Source organism: Gorilla gorilla, chromosome 5 (genome assembly GCF_029281585.2).
Source record: "Gorilla gorilla gorilla isolate KB3781 chromosome 5, NHGRI_mGorGor1-v2.1_pri, whole genome shotgun sequence".
Taxonomy (NCBI): domain Eukaryota; kingdom Metazoa; phylum Chordata; class Mammalia; order Primates; family Hominidae; genus Gorilla; species Gorilla gorilla.
In genome coordinates, this window is record NC_073229.2 from 51,154,377 (window position 1) to 51,170,768 (window position 16,392).

The following is a 16,392-nucleotide window of genomic DNA, read 5'->3' on the forward strand; positions in this document are numbered from 1 at the left end:
ACAGGGACTAGAAGCACTTATATTCTCCCAACAAATTTGCATACATGACAAAAAACAGGCAAAAGGCAGAGAGACCCAAAGACAGGATTTATTGGGGGCCCAGTCATCACCTGGAAGTCAGAAGGCATTGAACTATCGCGGGGATCTTCATGATGAGCAGGAACAGGGCTCTTCATGGCAGGACTGTGATAGAGTCAGAAACTGACTCTGTGACCTGGCGCACCCACTGCAGGTATGGAAAGTTCCCCTGTTCCACAGGCAATGCAATTACCTCGGCCACTTCGTAAGGGTGCACAGAACTACAAAATGGGTGGGGGAAGGGGATCACTCAAAGATTTACCCAAAGGAACCCACTCCCTTACACGCAAGCCCTAGACTGCCCAGCAAGTCACACCCACACAGTACACACCCTCACCCCATCCATCTCAAAGTTCTCACCGAACAAAATCTGTCAAAGCTGGGACCAAGGAACTTTGGGTTTTAATCATCTAAGGGACAAAGATAAACATGGTTGAATCAAGGAGTGGGATTGAGTTCAGTTTCTCAGAAGAGGGGTAAGGGCTAAAGGGGTCAGATTGGGGATATTTTGTTGGGTGGGGGAAATGTTTCTCACCATCAGCACCTCACTGTCTTCCTCGATCTTCCCTTTCCACTCATAGCTGAAAGGTCAGAGGGGGAGAGTTGTGGGGAGCAAAGAATTTCCCCCAGGAAAGAGGTTCCCAGTCAGCTCCTACAGTTAGGTTAACCCCCCAACTCCTATGACTCACATGGATGTAATCTGAGGGATGAGGTTGACGCAGGCTGCTAGGCGCTTCTCCACCACGGCCCTGGAGTGAAGAGACAGTCCCATTCAGAGTACCCCATGACCCCAGTTTTTGTACTGGCAGCCCAGAGACAGGCTTCCAGAGCTGGAGAAAGGAGAAAGCAGCACTCTTCTGCCCCACCCCCAACTCTCCCTTCATGATCATCCTTTCTCGCTGCACATCGAGGTCCCTACCTGGCGATCTCCTTGGCGACCTTCTCGTTGGGGCAAGTAACAAAGGCTGCAGAGACCGAGCCCGGAACGTAGCCAGAGCCGGAATCCGAGGCCGGCGAGGGCTGGGTCGGAGGGCTTCCAGAGGCCATGGTCAGCAGGACTCGGGGTAGCAACAAAAGGCGGGAGGCCACAGGCAGCAGCGCCGGCATCCAAACAAAAGACAGGAGCAGAGAGGCCTGAGAGCAGGAGGCGAATTCGATCTCTCCTCACAAACAGCCCAGGAAATTACACCCGGGGAAGCCTTCGCTTAGATCCTCAGGCTCTGCCCTCCCTCTGATGCACCCCCGAAGAATGCCCCTGAAGGTGAGAGAGAAACTTGGAAAATAAAGCAAAAGCTCATTTCACTCACACCTCAGGGGGCCAACCTCTGGGATTTGGGGTGCGGGTAGCGGTCGAGGCTTCGAGGACCGGAAGGGGCGGGGCGGGGCCGGTCACTCACCACTCCGCCGAGCAGGACCGCGGGAGACCGCCCCCCACTCATGCGGCCTACGCTGGTACAGGAGAGTTGATCTCAAAGGCCACACGTCACACGGAGAAACAACCCCAGGAAGAGCGGCCTCTTCTTACCTGGGTGGCAGCCACGTGATTAGAAAACAGCGCGCACCATGTGACAGTAGAAGAAGGACCACCCGCGCCTCCAGAGCCAGCCAATCCCGGCCCTATCATGGCGCGGTTTGCCCGCCTCCTGATGAGGGAGGAGCCATGGGAGACTTGACCAATCGACTACCGCATCTGCAGACGTGCGCGGAAATGGCACGCCCGTTTCCGTGTGAACCCGAAACTGCCACTTGCTGGCTGAGGAGAGCCGCTGCGGTGTTCCACTGTCACGTGAGGGGGCCGGTCCTCTTCGGCGGCGGCACTCAGTGAGTGACGCCAAGTGGCCAATCACAGGCCAGCCTCGCAGGCCACGTGAGGCGAGAGCTGGTTCCAGGAAAGGGGGGCCAGAGACCCCGCAGAGTCGATGCGTCAGGCTGTGGAGTGGGGAATCATCCTTAAACCCCACAATGTGCCTAGTGACCTCCCCTGCACTGTTTCCGAGGTCTTAAGGAGTGGGAGGGTCTGAGAAGGACCCTTCACCCCAAACTCGGGGGTTAAGAGAGCGCCCCCTGCCCCTTTAGTTGGGCAGAGATATGCCTGGGTTTGGGAATGAACAACGGTGATCTAGAAGCCCGCTGTCCCTGGGTAGCAGGGAGTGATTAGGCAGGCACGGGCATGGCAAGACAATAGCTAGGTGAGGAAAGACGCATTTTAAAACAGAGCGAGACCCTGTGGTAGAGGATGGTGAAAATGGGGCCTAGCCATCTTAATTGAAAACCCAAAGCTTGAGACAGACTACTGAATCAGAGGGAAGGAGAACGAGGGCTGCAGGATGGGGACAGTGGTGATGGTCCTTCTGTCCCCTCTTCCCTGCCTATTCCACTCCCCAGGATTGGTCCACCTCTCAGCCTCGGGTCTCCTTTCCCTAACCCATCCCCCGAGGAGCCAGGACCTGCCCTACATAACTTCCCTGGGGCCCAAGCACATCCTGTGACCCAAAAATGGAGAGAGGGGCCAATGAGAGGCAGAGAGGTGGGAGGAGGTGCAGAGAAAAAAGCTCTTGCCACTCCCCCCACCCAATATTTCCCCTCCCTTCAAGGTCTGAGGTCATTGGTCTGGTGGTGGGGATGCCTCGGAGTTTCCCAGGCTGACGTCAGGGTTATACCTCTCCGAGGTTCTAGGGCAGGGAAGTGGGGAGGGGAGGTTCCCTGAGATCTCTGTCTTTGAGTTTGGAGTTTGTCTCTGAGACAGATTTCGGAGGGGTCTTTCAGTATTTGTGTGGAGATCTTTCTTAGGATTGAGTTTCCTTTTATGCTTCTGGTTTGGGGGGTTTCTGTGTTTCAGGGTCTGTGGTCGCACTCTGAGGTCTTTCGAAGTCTTCTTCATGAATTTTGGGTCTCTGAGTTGTCCATCTCCGGACCAGCTGAAGTCTCTATCTCCCCTTAAGTCAGGAGTGTCTCTGTCTCTAAGTTATCAGTCTCTGAGATCTGAGTCTGGGGTCTCTTTCTAGGTCTGAGTTCTCTAAGCTCTAATTCTACATCTGGCTCTTTCTGAATCTGGGCCTCATCTTTTTCTGAGTCTAGGTCTCAGGTCCTGGTCCCTGAAATCATCATCTCAGGGTCTGGAGTCTAAGATGTCTGTAGGTATGGAGAACCCTTTTTAGACTGGATTTTCAGATTTTGATATTGGGCTTCTCTCTCTGGGGGATCTGGGGTCGTTTTTTCCTCAAATCAGGAGTCTCTTTTCCTCTAGATTTTGGGCCTGTGTCTCAAATTAACCCACAGTGGGGGGTGGTGAAGTATCTTTCTCTGTGGGTCTAGGGTCTCTCTGTCTCAGGGTCTGGGGTCTGCATCTTTAGGACCTCTGTCTCTCTCTGGTGTGTTTTTGAGTCAGGGGTCTCTCTCTCTCTCACAATCTGGGCCTCCCGGAGTAGGGGTGGGGGCTGCAGAGTCTCTCCCTCCTCCTCCTCCTCCTGCTCTCTTCGCTCTCGCTCGCTCCCCCGCCCCCCCTCTCTCTCGGCTGCCGCTGCTGCCGTTGGCTCTTATTCTCCTCCTCCTCCTCCTCTCTCCTCCTCTCTGCTTCTCTCTGCTCCTCTCTCCTCCTCTCTCCTCCTCCTCCTCCTCCACCTCCTCCTCCTTCTCCCCCTCTTTCTCCCCCTCTTTCTCTCTTCTTTCTCCCCCGTCCCCCCGCCCCCTCCCCCCAGGCCTGATGAGCAGGTCTCGAGCCTCCATCCATCGGGGGAGCATCCCCGCGATGTCCTATGCCCCTTTCAGAGGTACGTGGTGGGGGGAGGGGGAGGGCCATATGGGGGGCAACAGGGGGAGGGGCAGGGGGCGGGGGAGAGTCGGGGCCGAGGGAAGGGAGCGGCTGAAATGGAGGGAGAGGGGAGGACCGGGAAGGCAGGGGTGGGAGCAACCGGGAAGGAGGGATTGGAGGCCAGAGGGATAGGGGTAGATAAGGGATGGAGGGGCCAGGAAATGGGCCTTGAAAGGGGGCTGAAGGGAAAATGATGAAGGGGAAAGAAAGCGCCAGAAAGGGGTGGGAAGGTAGAAGGATTGGGTTGGGGAAAAAGCTGCAGAAATAATTTGGGGGTGGGAGCTGAGTGATGAGGAAAACATCAAGGAAATAGAGGGACAGAGTCTTGGGAGAGGGGCTAGGAAGGAGAAATGAAAACATAGGGGTGAAAAGAGAAGCCAAGAAGATGTGGGGGGAGAATTTGGTGGGGGACTCAGAGTATGGTAAGGGGCGGAAAAAGAGAGGATGGAGGGAGAGAAGGGGCCAGATGGAGAGAGAGGGAGGCAGTGGGGGGTGGGGGGATGGAGGGTCCAGATGGAGGGAAGAGAGAAGAGAGAGGGAATGGTGGGGGAGGGGAGACCAGGGCAGGGGGAGGGCCAAATTATGTGTGCTTGGGGGGGTGGCAGTACAAGTAAGATTAAATGATGGGAGTAGGGGACAGGTTAGGATCCTGCCCCAGACTCTGACCCTCTTAAAGGCTCTTGACCAGTAAAATGTAATCTCTGGGGTCTCAATGCTGTCTTCACTTCATCACTTTTACCCCCTTCCCCCACCCCTCCAATCCTTATTTCCATTCCCCCTCCCTCCTCTGCTGTCCATCACCTATATCTTTCCCCCCATATGGTGTCCGTTCCTTATATGAGTCCCCCTTCTGTCCTTCCCCTATATCAGTCCCCTCTCTGGTGTTCATTGCCCCTCTCTTATCTATGTGGTCGCTCCCTTATATCTCTATTGCTTCTTTACTAGTCCGTCTTGACCCCTTGTCATAGCCCCCGCATTAGGTCTGCCTCCTTTGCTCTGACACATGTCCAGTCGAGCCCTTCAGGTGTATTCCCTTGCCCCTGGGTATTTACCATCATTTCTGCCTCCTTTTCTATCTACTCCTATTATTTGTCTCCCAGACCATTCCTTGTCACCACAAGTCTGTGCCTACCCACTTTCCCTTAATACCTCAGCTCTTATTATCATTTCTGTTTTCTTGTCTCCTCTACTTATTGGGGTGTTGGAGATTTGGGGTACAAAGACACAGGTTTTGATGATTAGAACAAGGGATCCCCATCTCAGCCCTTGAGGGATTTCTTATCCTAGTAAAAATTTCCCGTTTCTCAGCCATGTTGCTCTGCCTCTTGCATCTGCCTCCCAGAATCATTCTTCACCAAGTCCAGATAGTATTTGTGTGTGTGTGTGTGTGTGTGTGTGTGTGTGTTTCTAGAGTTGTTCCTAAGTTCCCTGCTGCCAGGAGAAAGATGCCCTCTGAAGTCTAACCTGCCTCCCTTGGCTGCAGCCTGAACCAGCCCTTTCCCCAAATGCTTATGTGTATCAACAGATTTCTCCTCTGGGTATACCAAGTGTCTAAGTGCGGTGGGCATGTTGCCTGCAATGTCTGTAGTTTCAGAGGCTATGTATTGGTGATCTCTGTATCTAGAGAACATTAGTTAGTCTCTGAGATGGGATGAGATAGAGTTTCAAAGTATGTGGTTTCTAAATGGTGGACATTCTGAGGGTTCATCGCTCACTGTGATCTGGAGGTTGGGTAAATTTGAGAGACATATTTATAGACAGAAAAGGGCTGAATTTGCAAAACTCTGCTACTCAGTGCATTCTGTTGGAATGAAGCTCAAAGACCAGTTCTCCTGCAGTATACTCATGGTTATCCCATAAAGGTGACAGAGTTTGATCTTTTTTCCATCTAAAATCTGATACCTTAAGCCTAATTTCTAGCTCTTTGCTGTCACCAATGTGACATCTCTCTTACTTCAATAGGGCCTGTGTGGCATTGGGGTTTAAAGGAGAGGCAGTTTGCAGGGAGAGCGGCACGGCAAGAACAACAGAGCTGGGGAAGGAGGACCCTGGGTTCATCTCAGCCATAGGTGACACTTGGTCTACTGTTCTCTCTTCTCAAAGTTTTGTTCCCATCTCCAGCTCTTGTCTTTGGAGGCCCCTCTGTGTCACCAGGCCTGGATATTCCATTCTTTCCCCCTGACATCTTTCTTCCTCAAGCTCCTCACTGTGCCTTGGGAAGGCTCCTGACCTGTGGAGTGGCTTCCATCCTGTCCACTGAGACTAGGTGGGGTGAGGTGGTGGGGGCAGTGTTGAATCTCTGGGCACTGAATGGGAGAAGAGATAAATTTGGTCTCTACTTGTCCAAACAAGGGCATATTTCCCACCTTCTGCCCTGGGGCCTCCACAGCCAGATGCCGACAAAAGCCATCTTCTCCTTACCACCAGAAGAACCAGAACTTTCCCTAAAGGATGAGCAGGGTTGAACTAGGGGAGGAGGGCACAGAGGAGGGAAGAGTTGGGAGGGGAGGCCCTCTCATGTCTCTGACTGTGAACAGGTAAGCTCCCCGACTTCTTCTTTTCTAGATATTTAGCCCTCAGAATCTCATGATCCCAATGTTCCTACACACACACCCCATCCTTCTTTCCCACAGCCATGTAGCTTTCCTCATACTCTTTTATAAAGGGGTGGTGCCACCTTCCAAGTCCTTGTCTTCTGCAGCTATTTGGATGCCTTCCTCTACCCAGATATCTGACACCAACTTCTCTGTTTTTCTCCTGCCAATTTTGCGGCACCTCTACCTTATTTTCCTGAAGTAGATGGAGAGCTCCTTCATCTTTCTCTGCCCCCAAACGTGTACCTTCTCTGTCATATAATTCCCATCCCTGAACCTCTGCATTTCTTCCCCCAAGTCTCCAGAGCCTTCTGTGATGTGATCCTCTCCTCTTTTCCCCTTTGTATAAATGCTTGTCTTGTGTTCCTTTAGAGTTGCCAGGTGTCTCACTTTCAACTGTGATCTCCTGAAGGCCGGTGGGGTCCCCTTCTCACTTTGTGGACTCTCTTCTTGCCATTTTAGGCCTCTGCTTCCAAATGCATAGAGCCTCCCTTACTGTTTCTGTGTGTGTCTGTCCTCCAGATGTACGGGGACCCTCTATGCACCGAACCCAATACGTTCATTCCCCGTATGATCGTCCTGGTTGGAACCCTCGGTTCTGCATCATCTCGGGGAACCAGCTGCTCATGCTGGATGAGGACGAGGTGAGTGTGGTGAGAAGGCTGGGAAAACGCATGTGGGAGAATGGGGAGAGTCCTCATTAGTGAAGAGGAGAGAGACACAAAGAAGGCAGACAAAGAAGAAACATTTGCAAATGGCAGGAGGGTGGCCATTGAGACTTGGGTTGGAGTGTGACAAGAGGGGTAGTCATTCTCTCATCTTGGGCAGGGAGTCTTTGAGGGTTATGAGCTGTGTTGGGGAGGAGATGTGGTTCTGAAGATTTCGGGGGTGGGGAGGCTCCTGTTTTCACACTGTCCATATTGTAGGATAGGTTAGAATGGGGAAGGGGAACTGAAGGGTTTGGAGAAGGGGTGAAGACATGGAAAGCCCTCCCAACCAAAGCAATCCTCAGGACCCCTCTCTGCTTTGCCCACTGAGCAAGACTCCCAGTCCTTTCTCCATCAGGGGGCAGAGTGCAAGAAGAGAAATTGCAGGACCCAGAGAAAAGGCAGGGGATAGAGGAGGTTTTAGGTAGCTGGAGGATACTGGGAGAGAAGACTGAGGTCAGTGGATCTTGGCATGATGGGGTGAAGACTGGGAGAGTGATTGAGATCAAGGTTTAGAGAGACACTGAGAGGGCTTCTGCAAGGGACTGGTTGGACATCAGGAAGGAATATAAGGGAGGGGAACTGGGGGTATGTGGAGTTATCTAAAGGAGTACGAGTGGAGTAGGGGCAGGGACTAGCCAGAGTAAAGGAGATGAAACGGACAGAGGCCTCTTACGGGAGGTGGTGGCCAGGTATGGAGATCTGAGAGCCAGGGAAGTGTGGGTTCTGATTTGGGAGCTGGGTCGGCAGGAGTGTCCATTGGAGGAAATAGAGGATGAAAACTGGAATGGTGCCCCACAAGTGTGAGTCAGAGAATGGGGGTGATTTGGGGGACAAGCTTTAAAAAATGGTAGGGTAGCCTGGAAAACCAAACGTGGTGAGAGATGGACCCTGAAAGTTATTGGGAATGGTATGATGAGGAAGGGTTAGAATTTGAGTCAGGGCTAACTAGAGTGTCAAAGGACCTATGGGGGCAGGTGAGAGTGTGGAGAGATGGCTGGGTAGACAGCTTCCAGGCCACAGAGTAAAGTAGAGGTGTTAAGGAGAGGATATGGTGACTTTGAAAGGAGAGGTGGCTTGGGGAGTCTAAGTTTTGGACACCATTGGGAGACATTTGAGTGACTGTGGTCAAACCCCTAGATCAAGGTTTGGAGTCTGTAGGAGAAATGGGGGAAACTGGAACCAAGAGTGGGGACTGTTATAGGGATGAAGAGGGAAGACAATGGATTGGGGTAATGAAGGAATGACAGAGATAGGGACAGACTGAAGGGACCAGTGGCCAGCAAGCTGAGGGGCAATAGGAATGGCCGGTCTGGAGCAGGAAGGGCGTGTGTGTGGGAGGGAGAGTAGACGGAATTGGGAAAATGAGCAGCCTGAACAGACGCAGGGAGTTGGAATTGGATGGGTGGTGGAACTGGGGCTGGGGGATAGTGAGGGGTCTGTTCCTGTGGCTCTTTGTAGTGGTGGAGGAGACTGCAGGGGTGGAGGTGTATGGAGGTAGGGATGGAGGTGGACAGGGGGAGTGGGGTGTGAAGCTTAGGGAAAGGTGATGGCTGAGGGGAAGAAGGGAACTGAGAGATGCTGGGTCGGGTGATGGAAGGAGATGAAAGGTGGGGGAAGGTGACCAGGCCCTCTTGGGGGAGGGGAGGTTGGGTCCCAGTCTGGCCGCAAGCCGGGCCGTGGGAGGGAGACAAGCTGTGGATCCTGATTATAAATGCAGCTTCTGCTACCCCCGTGACAGGCTCGGAGGGAGAGAAGGGGGTAAGGGAGGTGGGAGGTTGGGAGGAAAGCAGGGAGAATGGAGGAACTGAAGGTCAAGGGAAAACGGGATTCAGGAAGTAGCTAACTTCTGAGGAGTTGCAGAAGAGCTGAGTAGGGTTTGGGAGAATTCTCGGGAAGGTGTTTCAAGACAAATGGAGGGAGAAAAGAGGGTGGGACGGCAAAGAATGAGAGAGAGAGACTGGGGGAGAGAAGGGAGAGATCCAGTCACCAAGTGTGGAGGGGCCGGGGCAGAAAAAGTGGGCAGGCTTAGGGGGAAAGGGAGGCCCGCCCTTCCTGGGAGGAGGCGGAGGGGGGAAGAGGGAGGGGAGGGGCGGCGTGGGCCAGGGAGGTCTGACACACCCCCACCTCCCCTAGATACACCCCCTACTGATCCGGGACCGGAGGAGCGAGTCCAGTCGCAACAAACTGCTGAGACGCACAGTCTCCGTGCCGGTGGAGGGGCGGCCCCACGGCGAGCATGGTACGGCGGCCGAGCAGGCTCTCGTGACCCGGACAGGCGCGGGGAGAGGGCTGAAGATGGACCGGGCTGGCGGGGCGGGGGCGTCGGGGAGCGGCGGGAGCTGGCCGGGGGCGGGAGAAGGCGGAGACAAAGTCTTGCTTCCCGAGGGGAGATGGCGCCCTCCTCTGAAAGGTGGAGCGGGACAGGGGCTGTGGGTGAGAGGCCCCTGTGGGTCCTCGCTCGGCTTCGCTCCCTTTCTCCTCTCCAGCAGTGAAGTTTGACTATTTTCCTGGTGCTTGTAAAAATAGTCTCCTTAGATCTTTAGCTTCCAGTCCGTGTGTTCCTGCCCCTGCCCCTCTCAGCCCCTGGTCTGGGATCTTGGAAAGAATGACCTAGTTCCTGCCCTCCCCGCAGACCTCTTCCCCACCCCTATGCTCCTGATTCTTCTTCCGGACCTTCAGTCCTTGAGGTCTCCTTTTCTTACCCCCTTTTTTCTCCTCTCATCAGCTGCTTCTATTTTCTGCAATTGTATCACCCCTTTTCTCTTTCCTCCCTGATTTCTCTTATTTTCTGTACCCCTCTTGATTACCCCGTCCCTCCCCTCTGCTCCCGGCGAAAGTCCATCAGACTCCCATCTCATCTCCTTTCTGTCTGTAGAGCTATCTGCGCGGTCTGTCTCTCCAAATCTCTCCCTCTCTCCATCTGTCTCTTCCCCTCCCTCCCCCTTTCTGCCCCCCCAACCCCCTCTTTAGTCATTTAAAAAAAGATTTTTGTCTTCCTGAGAAGTTCGCTTAAAAGGTTTCCATGGGAACAGTGAGGGGAGATGAAGGCAGAGAACAGAGATCTGCAGCCAAGGTGCAGAGAGACGCCCTCAGCCCCCGGAAACCCCCTCGTCACTGCCCCCTTCCACTTCATTTCCCTTCCCGGACCCAGCGATCCAGGTTCCCTATTCCTCCAACCCCCAGGTGACCCCTTTTTCCCACCAGCTCCCCCTCCCTTCAGGAATTCAAGCTACCAGTTTCTCTCCCTTAGAGAGCCAGTGACCTGTCCCCATCCTTTGGCTCCTTCCAGCCTTCTGATAGGTCCAGGCCCTACTAGCCTTGTGGGCCGGTTTGGGGACCTTGGGTGGGTGGGTGGGTGGTCAGGGATCTGTGTCATTGTCATGGAAACCCCATACCATCGGGGTGTGTGGGTAGCACATCTCTGTGAGGCCAAGTCAGGTGGTGGTGGAGTGTATACAGAGAATGTGTGTGATGTCTGTCACATCTGTGTGTATATGTATATGTGTGTATGTCATGTTCATGTCTGGGGAAGATGTGTGTGTGTGTGTGCATGTGTGTACACCTGCGTTTCCAGGCCAGAATGGTCACATGCTCACATGCTCACAGAGCATGTTTATCATGTGTCCTGTGGTTGGCAGATCTGCCCACTTATTCCCCATCTTTCTCCTTATCCTGAGTCCTCTGGGTCTAGGGGTCTCTGGCGGGGGTCTCCCGTGTGTTTTGGGTGGGGACACCGTGTGTGTTTGGAGTTGAGGTGGCATGTGGAGGTTGCTGTATTGGGGTTCAGTAGGGGCTGGGAGGGGTTCCAGGGGCATATGTATTTGGGGGGAGGGCTTAGTGAAAGTTGATAGGGGGTGAATGTTTAGGGTCTTCAGGCAGACATGGAGTGTGTAAAGGGCATGGAGGATGTGCAGTGGACATAGGGGTCGTTGGGACCTTGGGGACTTGGCAATGCAAAGGTGTTTGCTGAGGCTGTGGACTCTCCAGCCCGGGAGAGGTCGCCGGACCTTTGAGGGGCATTGGAATCCTGGGCTCCTCCTCTGCTGGGTGGAGCCGCGAACCCTCGTTCTCTCCGCGGTTTTGTGTGTGTGGGGGGGTCCTGCTCAGGAGGGGATGGTGGGTGGCCTGGTTTGTTTTGGGGGTCCCCTTGCCCCCCTCCCCCGTCTCTCTCGCGCTGTCTCCGGGCGACGGGGCTCGTGACAGAGGCGGCCACGGCAGCAGCGGTCGCCTAGCAACGGCGGCGGGGCCCGGGCAACGGCGGCAGCGGCGGGAGCGGCGGCGGAGGGAGCCGTTCCCGCGGCCGTCACCGCGCGGCCGTCCCGGCCGTCCCGGGCCCCGCCGCCGCCCCCACCGCGCCGGGCGGCGCGAGCCGGGCCGTACCGCCCCCTCTCCCTCCGCACCCCGCCCTTCCCCCGCGCAGGGGCGGGGCCCCTCCCCCACCGGGGACACCCCTGACCCCCCCGGGGGGCGGTGCGAGGTAAGGGCGGGGCCGGGCGGACTAGGAGCGCGCGTAGAGGGGGGCGCCGCGCGCGTGGGGCGGGGGCGCGCGTGTGCGTGGGCGCGGGGAGGGGGGTGGGGAAGCCGCGGTGGCGGCGGCGGCGGCGGCAGCTGCTCCCTCCGCATGTTCTCGCTGCATCTTCCGAGTGGGGGGAGTTATGGTAACCGGAGGGGGACAGCGGAGGACGGGAGGGTCGGGGACCGGCCTCGTGCGGACAGGGTCTTGAGCACGCGGGGGCGGCCGGTGTGTGTGGGATCTTGGAGCCCCTGGTGGAAGGGGCAGCCCGTGTGTCCGCGTGTGTGTTCGTGCCCATGCTCGTGTCTCCTGTGTGTCGGTGCCATGTGCACACGGGGGCCCAGTTCCTCGTGCACACATGTGCAGCCAGCCTTGTGCAAGTGTGTCCTGTCTTATCTTGCCTCTGCCTGTTTCCTGCCTAGGGGGCTGTTGGGCCAGCCACGGGCTTGTGGGGCAGTCCGCGGCCTTGCTGGTCCATGTCACCTCTGACCCTGAGCATGCATATCCCTGGCTGGGGCTCACCTCCTGTCAGCCTTCTGTGTGTGGGAATGTGTGGCCCTATGAGCAGGATTTTCTGTGTCCCTGGTGGCAGGTGTGTGTCTTTGCATGTGTGTTCCAGCACTGGCCTGAGTATCTGTGTCAGTCCCAGCATGGGTGTCCAGGGCGTGTCTGGATGTGGGTGGTGTGGCTGGGGGGAGTAAGTGTGTGAATGTGTTCCTTGGAATTCTGTGTATGAAACACCTTTGGGCTGGGCAGGTGTAAGCCCTGCTTGGTCAGTAAGTGGGGACAGAAAAGCTCAAAAAGGGAAGAAATGGGGTAAAGAGGAAAAGTGGGGAGGGGATAGGAGAGAAGGAATGAGAGAGGCTTGAAGAAGAGAGCAGAGAGCAGCAGGCCAGGGAGAAAGAATAGCTGGAGAATGGGAATGTGGGAGAAAGCCAAGCCAGACTTAGAAGAGAGAACAGGGGATAAGAGCTTAAGATGGGGAACTGGATAGAGATGGTGGGAGAAGGGGTCTGGGAGCTGGGGAGGCAGTAGGGAGGAGAGAGTCAGGCCTTCTGGTAAAGTGATCTCTGAAAGAAGAAAGGGAAGAAGATGGGAGAAGGCACTGGATTCTTGTAGGCCTTGTAGGATCAGGCTTGGTTTTGGATCAGGGAAGGCCACTCAGGCATACGGGCTGGCTCACAGTGAGGCCTGTCATAGCAGGGACTGTCATTAGAGGTTCATATCCTCAGCACAGAGCTCTGTCTCCCATTTCTCTGCTCTGTGTCCAACCCTGTTCTTCGCCCTTCTCTGGCAACCTCCCTCCCCTGGCTCCCCTTGAGAGGTGCCAGCTGGGTGTGGAGAGGAAGAAAGGCCAAAGGGAAGGTTAGGGATTTGGAGGGCAGGGGGAGATTCTGTGGGTGATGGCAAGATTAGAGATGTTGGAGGGGCAGGAGTCCAAGCCCTTGCTGTGTGTGTGTGAGTGCCATTGTGTGTGTACACAGGGTGTGTACATGTGTGGGTGTGTGCACAATGCCTGTGTTACGGGTTTGTGTAGGTGGCTGTTATGTGTGTGCATGCGTGTATACATCGTGCAGGCATGGGACATGGAGACCCAGGATCACAGTTTGTGCTTTTCAGGTTTGCTGTGTGTGTGTGTACACGGGTGTGTGTTGTTTTCTCTGTACATGTCACTGCATGCAGCATTAATAACAGGATGTTCTGTGTTTCTGTCACTCTGCCCCCCTTTCCTCTGTGTTTCTGCTATTCTTTTCCTGCGGCAACAAAAGTGTTTAATAAGCATATGTGTATGTGGCCTCTGTGTACCTGTGACTTGAGTGAGTTCATGGATCTTAGTTCTTGGTAATATGTGTAAGGTTGTATTACTTCCAAGAACCAAGCAAGCCAATTAGCAAATTTGTTCTTCTGTTAATGCTTTAGTTCCAAAGCAGAATTTTAATGCATTTAAAGTTAGACTTTATGCCTTTATTAGATGAACTTGCACATGAAAATAATGGCTGAGCTCGGTTCCCTGAAATGAGAGTGAGGCAGCCATACCTGAGAAATGCAGAAAAAATGTTACTAGGGAAGAGGTATCCTGAACCATTGGATGCATTGCTTAGTGTGTACCAGAAGGATAATTAACACATTTGCTCCTGGTTTTTCTTTACTCTGGTGGCAATCTCGGATGCCTGTGTTAGAGTGAGAGAAGGGCTGGGGGAGGAAAGGGGGTTGGCCTGAGACCGAGTGGATGTGGTTGTACTTTTCACGTGAATGAAAGGATGTTTGTGCTTCTGAGATATGGGGATACCTTTCTGTGGTCAGGATCATGGTGTACTCAAGCATGTATTTCAGGGGTTAAACTGGAATTCCCCTGCATGGGGATATGCGTGTCTTAGGGTTATAGGTCCATTTCTGTAGTGTGCTGTCCACATGATTGCCCAAGAGACTTGGGCCACAAAGTCCACACCAGCAGCTCTCATGTGGGTCACTGGGTTCAAGTATGTACTCCCTTGTTGCACAGCTCACATATGTCAAAGCATGTATCCTGTGGGGTGTGTGGGCCTCAGGGTCTCAGAATGTGGATCCGTGCTATGCCCGTGCTCACAGTTGTCTGTATGTCTCAAAAGCACATAGATCCCCAGTTATTTTTTTGTATTGTGGTTCTCATATACACGTACCTCCACAGCTCAGTATATGTTTCTGTACTATACGCCTGTTCCTGAGGGAGTGATAGGGTTCTCGTATCATGGGGTCCACATTTTTGTATGCAAACCTCCTAACACCTGGGTTTTACAGGTAAAGGGAAGCTGGGGACTGATTCTAGGGCAGTTTGCAGGCAATTTGCAATTCTGGAAGCAGACAGTGAAAATATAATTGTAGTCCTCCCTTGTTCTGTTCTGGAACCTAGAGGGTTAACAGGCAGCTCTTCCGGTCCACCCCCCTCCTTCCAGCCTGTAGCTTCTTGTTGCCGTGGAGATGGTGGCCCCGCCCCGATGCAGCACCTGCCCCCCCATTGGCTGCAGTGGTGACTGTGGGGCTGAGGGGGGAGCCCAGGCCTGGGCAGCCATTCTGGAGCTGGAGCCGGAGCTTGGCATCCCCCCACTTACATTCTCTTCCAGCCCCTCGGCCCCTCTAAATTCCCTTGCAGCCGAGCCTCAGCTTCCTTTTTCAGCGCTTGCCATCCCTCTAGGCTCTTGGCAGACTGAGCTGCATCCGCATTCACCTCCCCTCCTCCTCCTTTCCCTATCCTTACCTGGGAGTCCCCAGAACCCCCACTGCCCATCCTTCCTGCTCCCTGCCCACTCCCCTTCATTCTTTGCTTTTCCCTTCCCCCCCAACCTTCTGAGCCCCTGCCACTGCAGTGCACGTGGAACCGGCTCCTTCTCCCTTCCCCCCACCTGCCCCTTCCTTGGATTTTCTGTCCCCAGCTTCTCCCCCTGCTACTCTTCACAGGTCTCTTCCAAGACCTCCCCCTCTAGTCCAGGGAGGGGGTCATGGGAGGCAGCCCTGGCCCTCCAGACAGACAGGGGTTCCAGGAGGTGGGGGGCAGGTGGAAGATGTGCCCACCAGGGGGAAGAGGAAAGCCTGCCTATGGGCAATGACCTTTAACCCATCTTTCCCCCCAGCTAGCCCCTTCTGCGGTGGGTGGGCACCAGGGACCTAGCCTCCCTGGATCTTTGGTGTCCTTCATTACTGGGTTTTACTGACCCTCTCAGCCATGCTCCCCTGCTGACTGCCAGCCCCAGTCATGGGCCTAAGGCCTCCAACCCCATCCCCCTCAGGGGGCTCCTGCTCAGGTTCCTTGCCCCCTCCTTCCCGCTGCCAGCCTCTCCGCCGTCGCTGCTCTTCCTGCTGCTTTCCGGGGGGTAGGTGAGGCCGGAGCTGAGGGGCAGAGGGAGGTGGGGGCATGCACTGGGGTCAGGGGTGGGAACCTGGGTTAACAGCTTCCCTTCTGGCCCCCTCCCCAACTTCCCTTCTGGCCATTTCCTCCCCTCCAGAATACCACTTGGGTCGCTCGAGGAGGAAGAGTGTCCCAGGGGGGAAGCAGTACAGCATGGAGGGTGCCCCTGCTGCGCCCTTCCGGCCCTCGGTGAGTGGTGCCTACCAGATATGGCTCAGTTGGGCCCCCTCCCCTCCAGCCCCAACTGGGGCCCTAGGAGTCTGAGAAAGAGGGCAGGAGGGGGAGAGAGGGAGTGAGAGTGAGAAAAAGAGTGTGTGTCTGTGTGTGTCTCCCCACCTCTTTGGTTTCCCCCTTCTTGGCTCTGCCCCCCTGCTTCTGAGACCAGCCCTCCCACCTTCTCCAAGCTGTGTGTGTGTGTGTGTGTGTGTGTGTGTGTGTGTGTGTGTGTGCTTGCACTGTACCCGTGGGAGCAAGGAAGACAAACTGGTATTAGGGTTCCTATCCCCCTTTCCTCACCTCTGGAGACTTCCCTTTTCCCCATCCCACTTTCATCCAGGGGCTCTCTACCAGCTGAGGGATGAGTAGGTAGAACTGACCCTGCCCCAACCCACCCCATCCCCATTTCCCCCCCAGCAAGGCTTCCTGAGCCGACGGCTAAAAAGCTCCATCAAACGAACGAAGTCACAACCCAAACTTGACCGGACCAGCAGCTTTCGCCAGATCCTGCCTCGCTTCCGAAGTGCTGACCATGACCGGTACAGGGGCTGGAGCATGTGGGATGAGATTGATTTAATGTAGGGTCT

General features: G+C 55.0%; 2 protein-coding genes across 18 annotated transcripts in view; one reads left to right on the top strand and one right to left on the bottom strand.

The window, feature by feature from the left end:
* Positions 1-72: 72 nt before the first annotated feature.
* CUTA (cutA divalent cation tolerance homolog) lies at positions 73-1,722 on the bottom strand. 3 transcript variants are annotated; one of them, XM_004043823.5, is made up of 6 exons: positions 1,604-1,722; positions 998-1,212; positions 768-827; positions 614-659; positions 439-488; positions 73-299 (listed from the first exon to the last, which is right to left on the bottom strand). In XM_004043823.5, the coding sequence occupies exons 1-6, from the start codon at positions 1,700-1,702 to the stop codon at positions 173-175; spliced, it is 597 nt and encodes a 198-aa protein (XP_004043871.1). In that variant the 5' UTR covers positions 1,703-1,722; the 3' UTR covers positions 73-172. The 3 variants fall into 3 exon arrangements, with proteins under 3 accessions (XP_004043871.1, XP_004043870.1, XP_063563592.1); XM_004043822.5 differs by having other exon boundaries at positions 1,476-1,621; XM_063707522.1 differs by lacking the exon at positions 1,604-1,722 and adding an exon at positions 1,386-1,518.
* Positions 1,723-1,764: 42 nt separating this feature from the next.
* SYNGAP1 (synaptic Ras GTPase activating protein 1) overlaps positions 1,765-16,392 on the top strand; it is a 35,440-nt gene continuing 20,812 nt past the window's right edge. For 5 of the 15 annotated variants that reach the window (XR_004070674.3, XR_008680602.2, XM_055390174.2 and 2 more), the window contains exons 1-5: positions 3,576-3,848; positions 7,006-7,127; positions 9,327-9,432; positions 15,687-15,778; positions 16,223-16,344. Coding sequence is in view for 12 of the 15 variants with exons in the window: in XM_055390174.2 (XP_055246149.1) it covers positions 3,782-3,848; positions 7,006-7,127; positions 9,327-9,432; positions 15,687-15,778; positions 16,223-16,344 (509 nt within the window). In the remaining 3 variants the exon portion in view is untranslated. Of the gene's footprint in view, positions 1,900-3,574; positions 3,849-5,680; positions 5,959-6,360; positions 6,427-7,005; positions 7,128-9,326; positions 9,433-11,472; positions 11,671-11,900; positions 15,555-15,686; positions 15,779-16,222; positions 16,345-16,392 lie in introns of those variants that run through there. The other 10 variants (XR_010134248.1, XM_055390182.2, XM_031012098.3 and 7 more) reach the window with 8 other exon arrangements.

Excerpts from the sequence above, each read along its gene's own strand:
- CUTA (XM_004043823.5), bottom strand. The coding sequence starts at position 1,702 with ATGATAGGGCCGGGATTGGCTGGCTCTGGAGGCGCGGGTGGTCCTTCT. Across the intron at positions 828-997 it reads GTCGCCAAGGAGATCGCCAG|GGCCGTGGTGGAGAAGCGCC; the intron begins GTAGGGACCTCG and ends TCTTCACTCCAG. Across the intron at positions 660-767 it reads ATCCCTCAGATTACATCCAT|CTATGAGTGGAAAGGGAAGA; the intron begins GTGAGTCATAGG and ends CTGACCTTTCAG.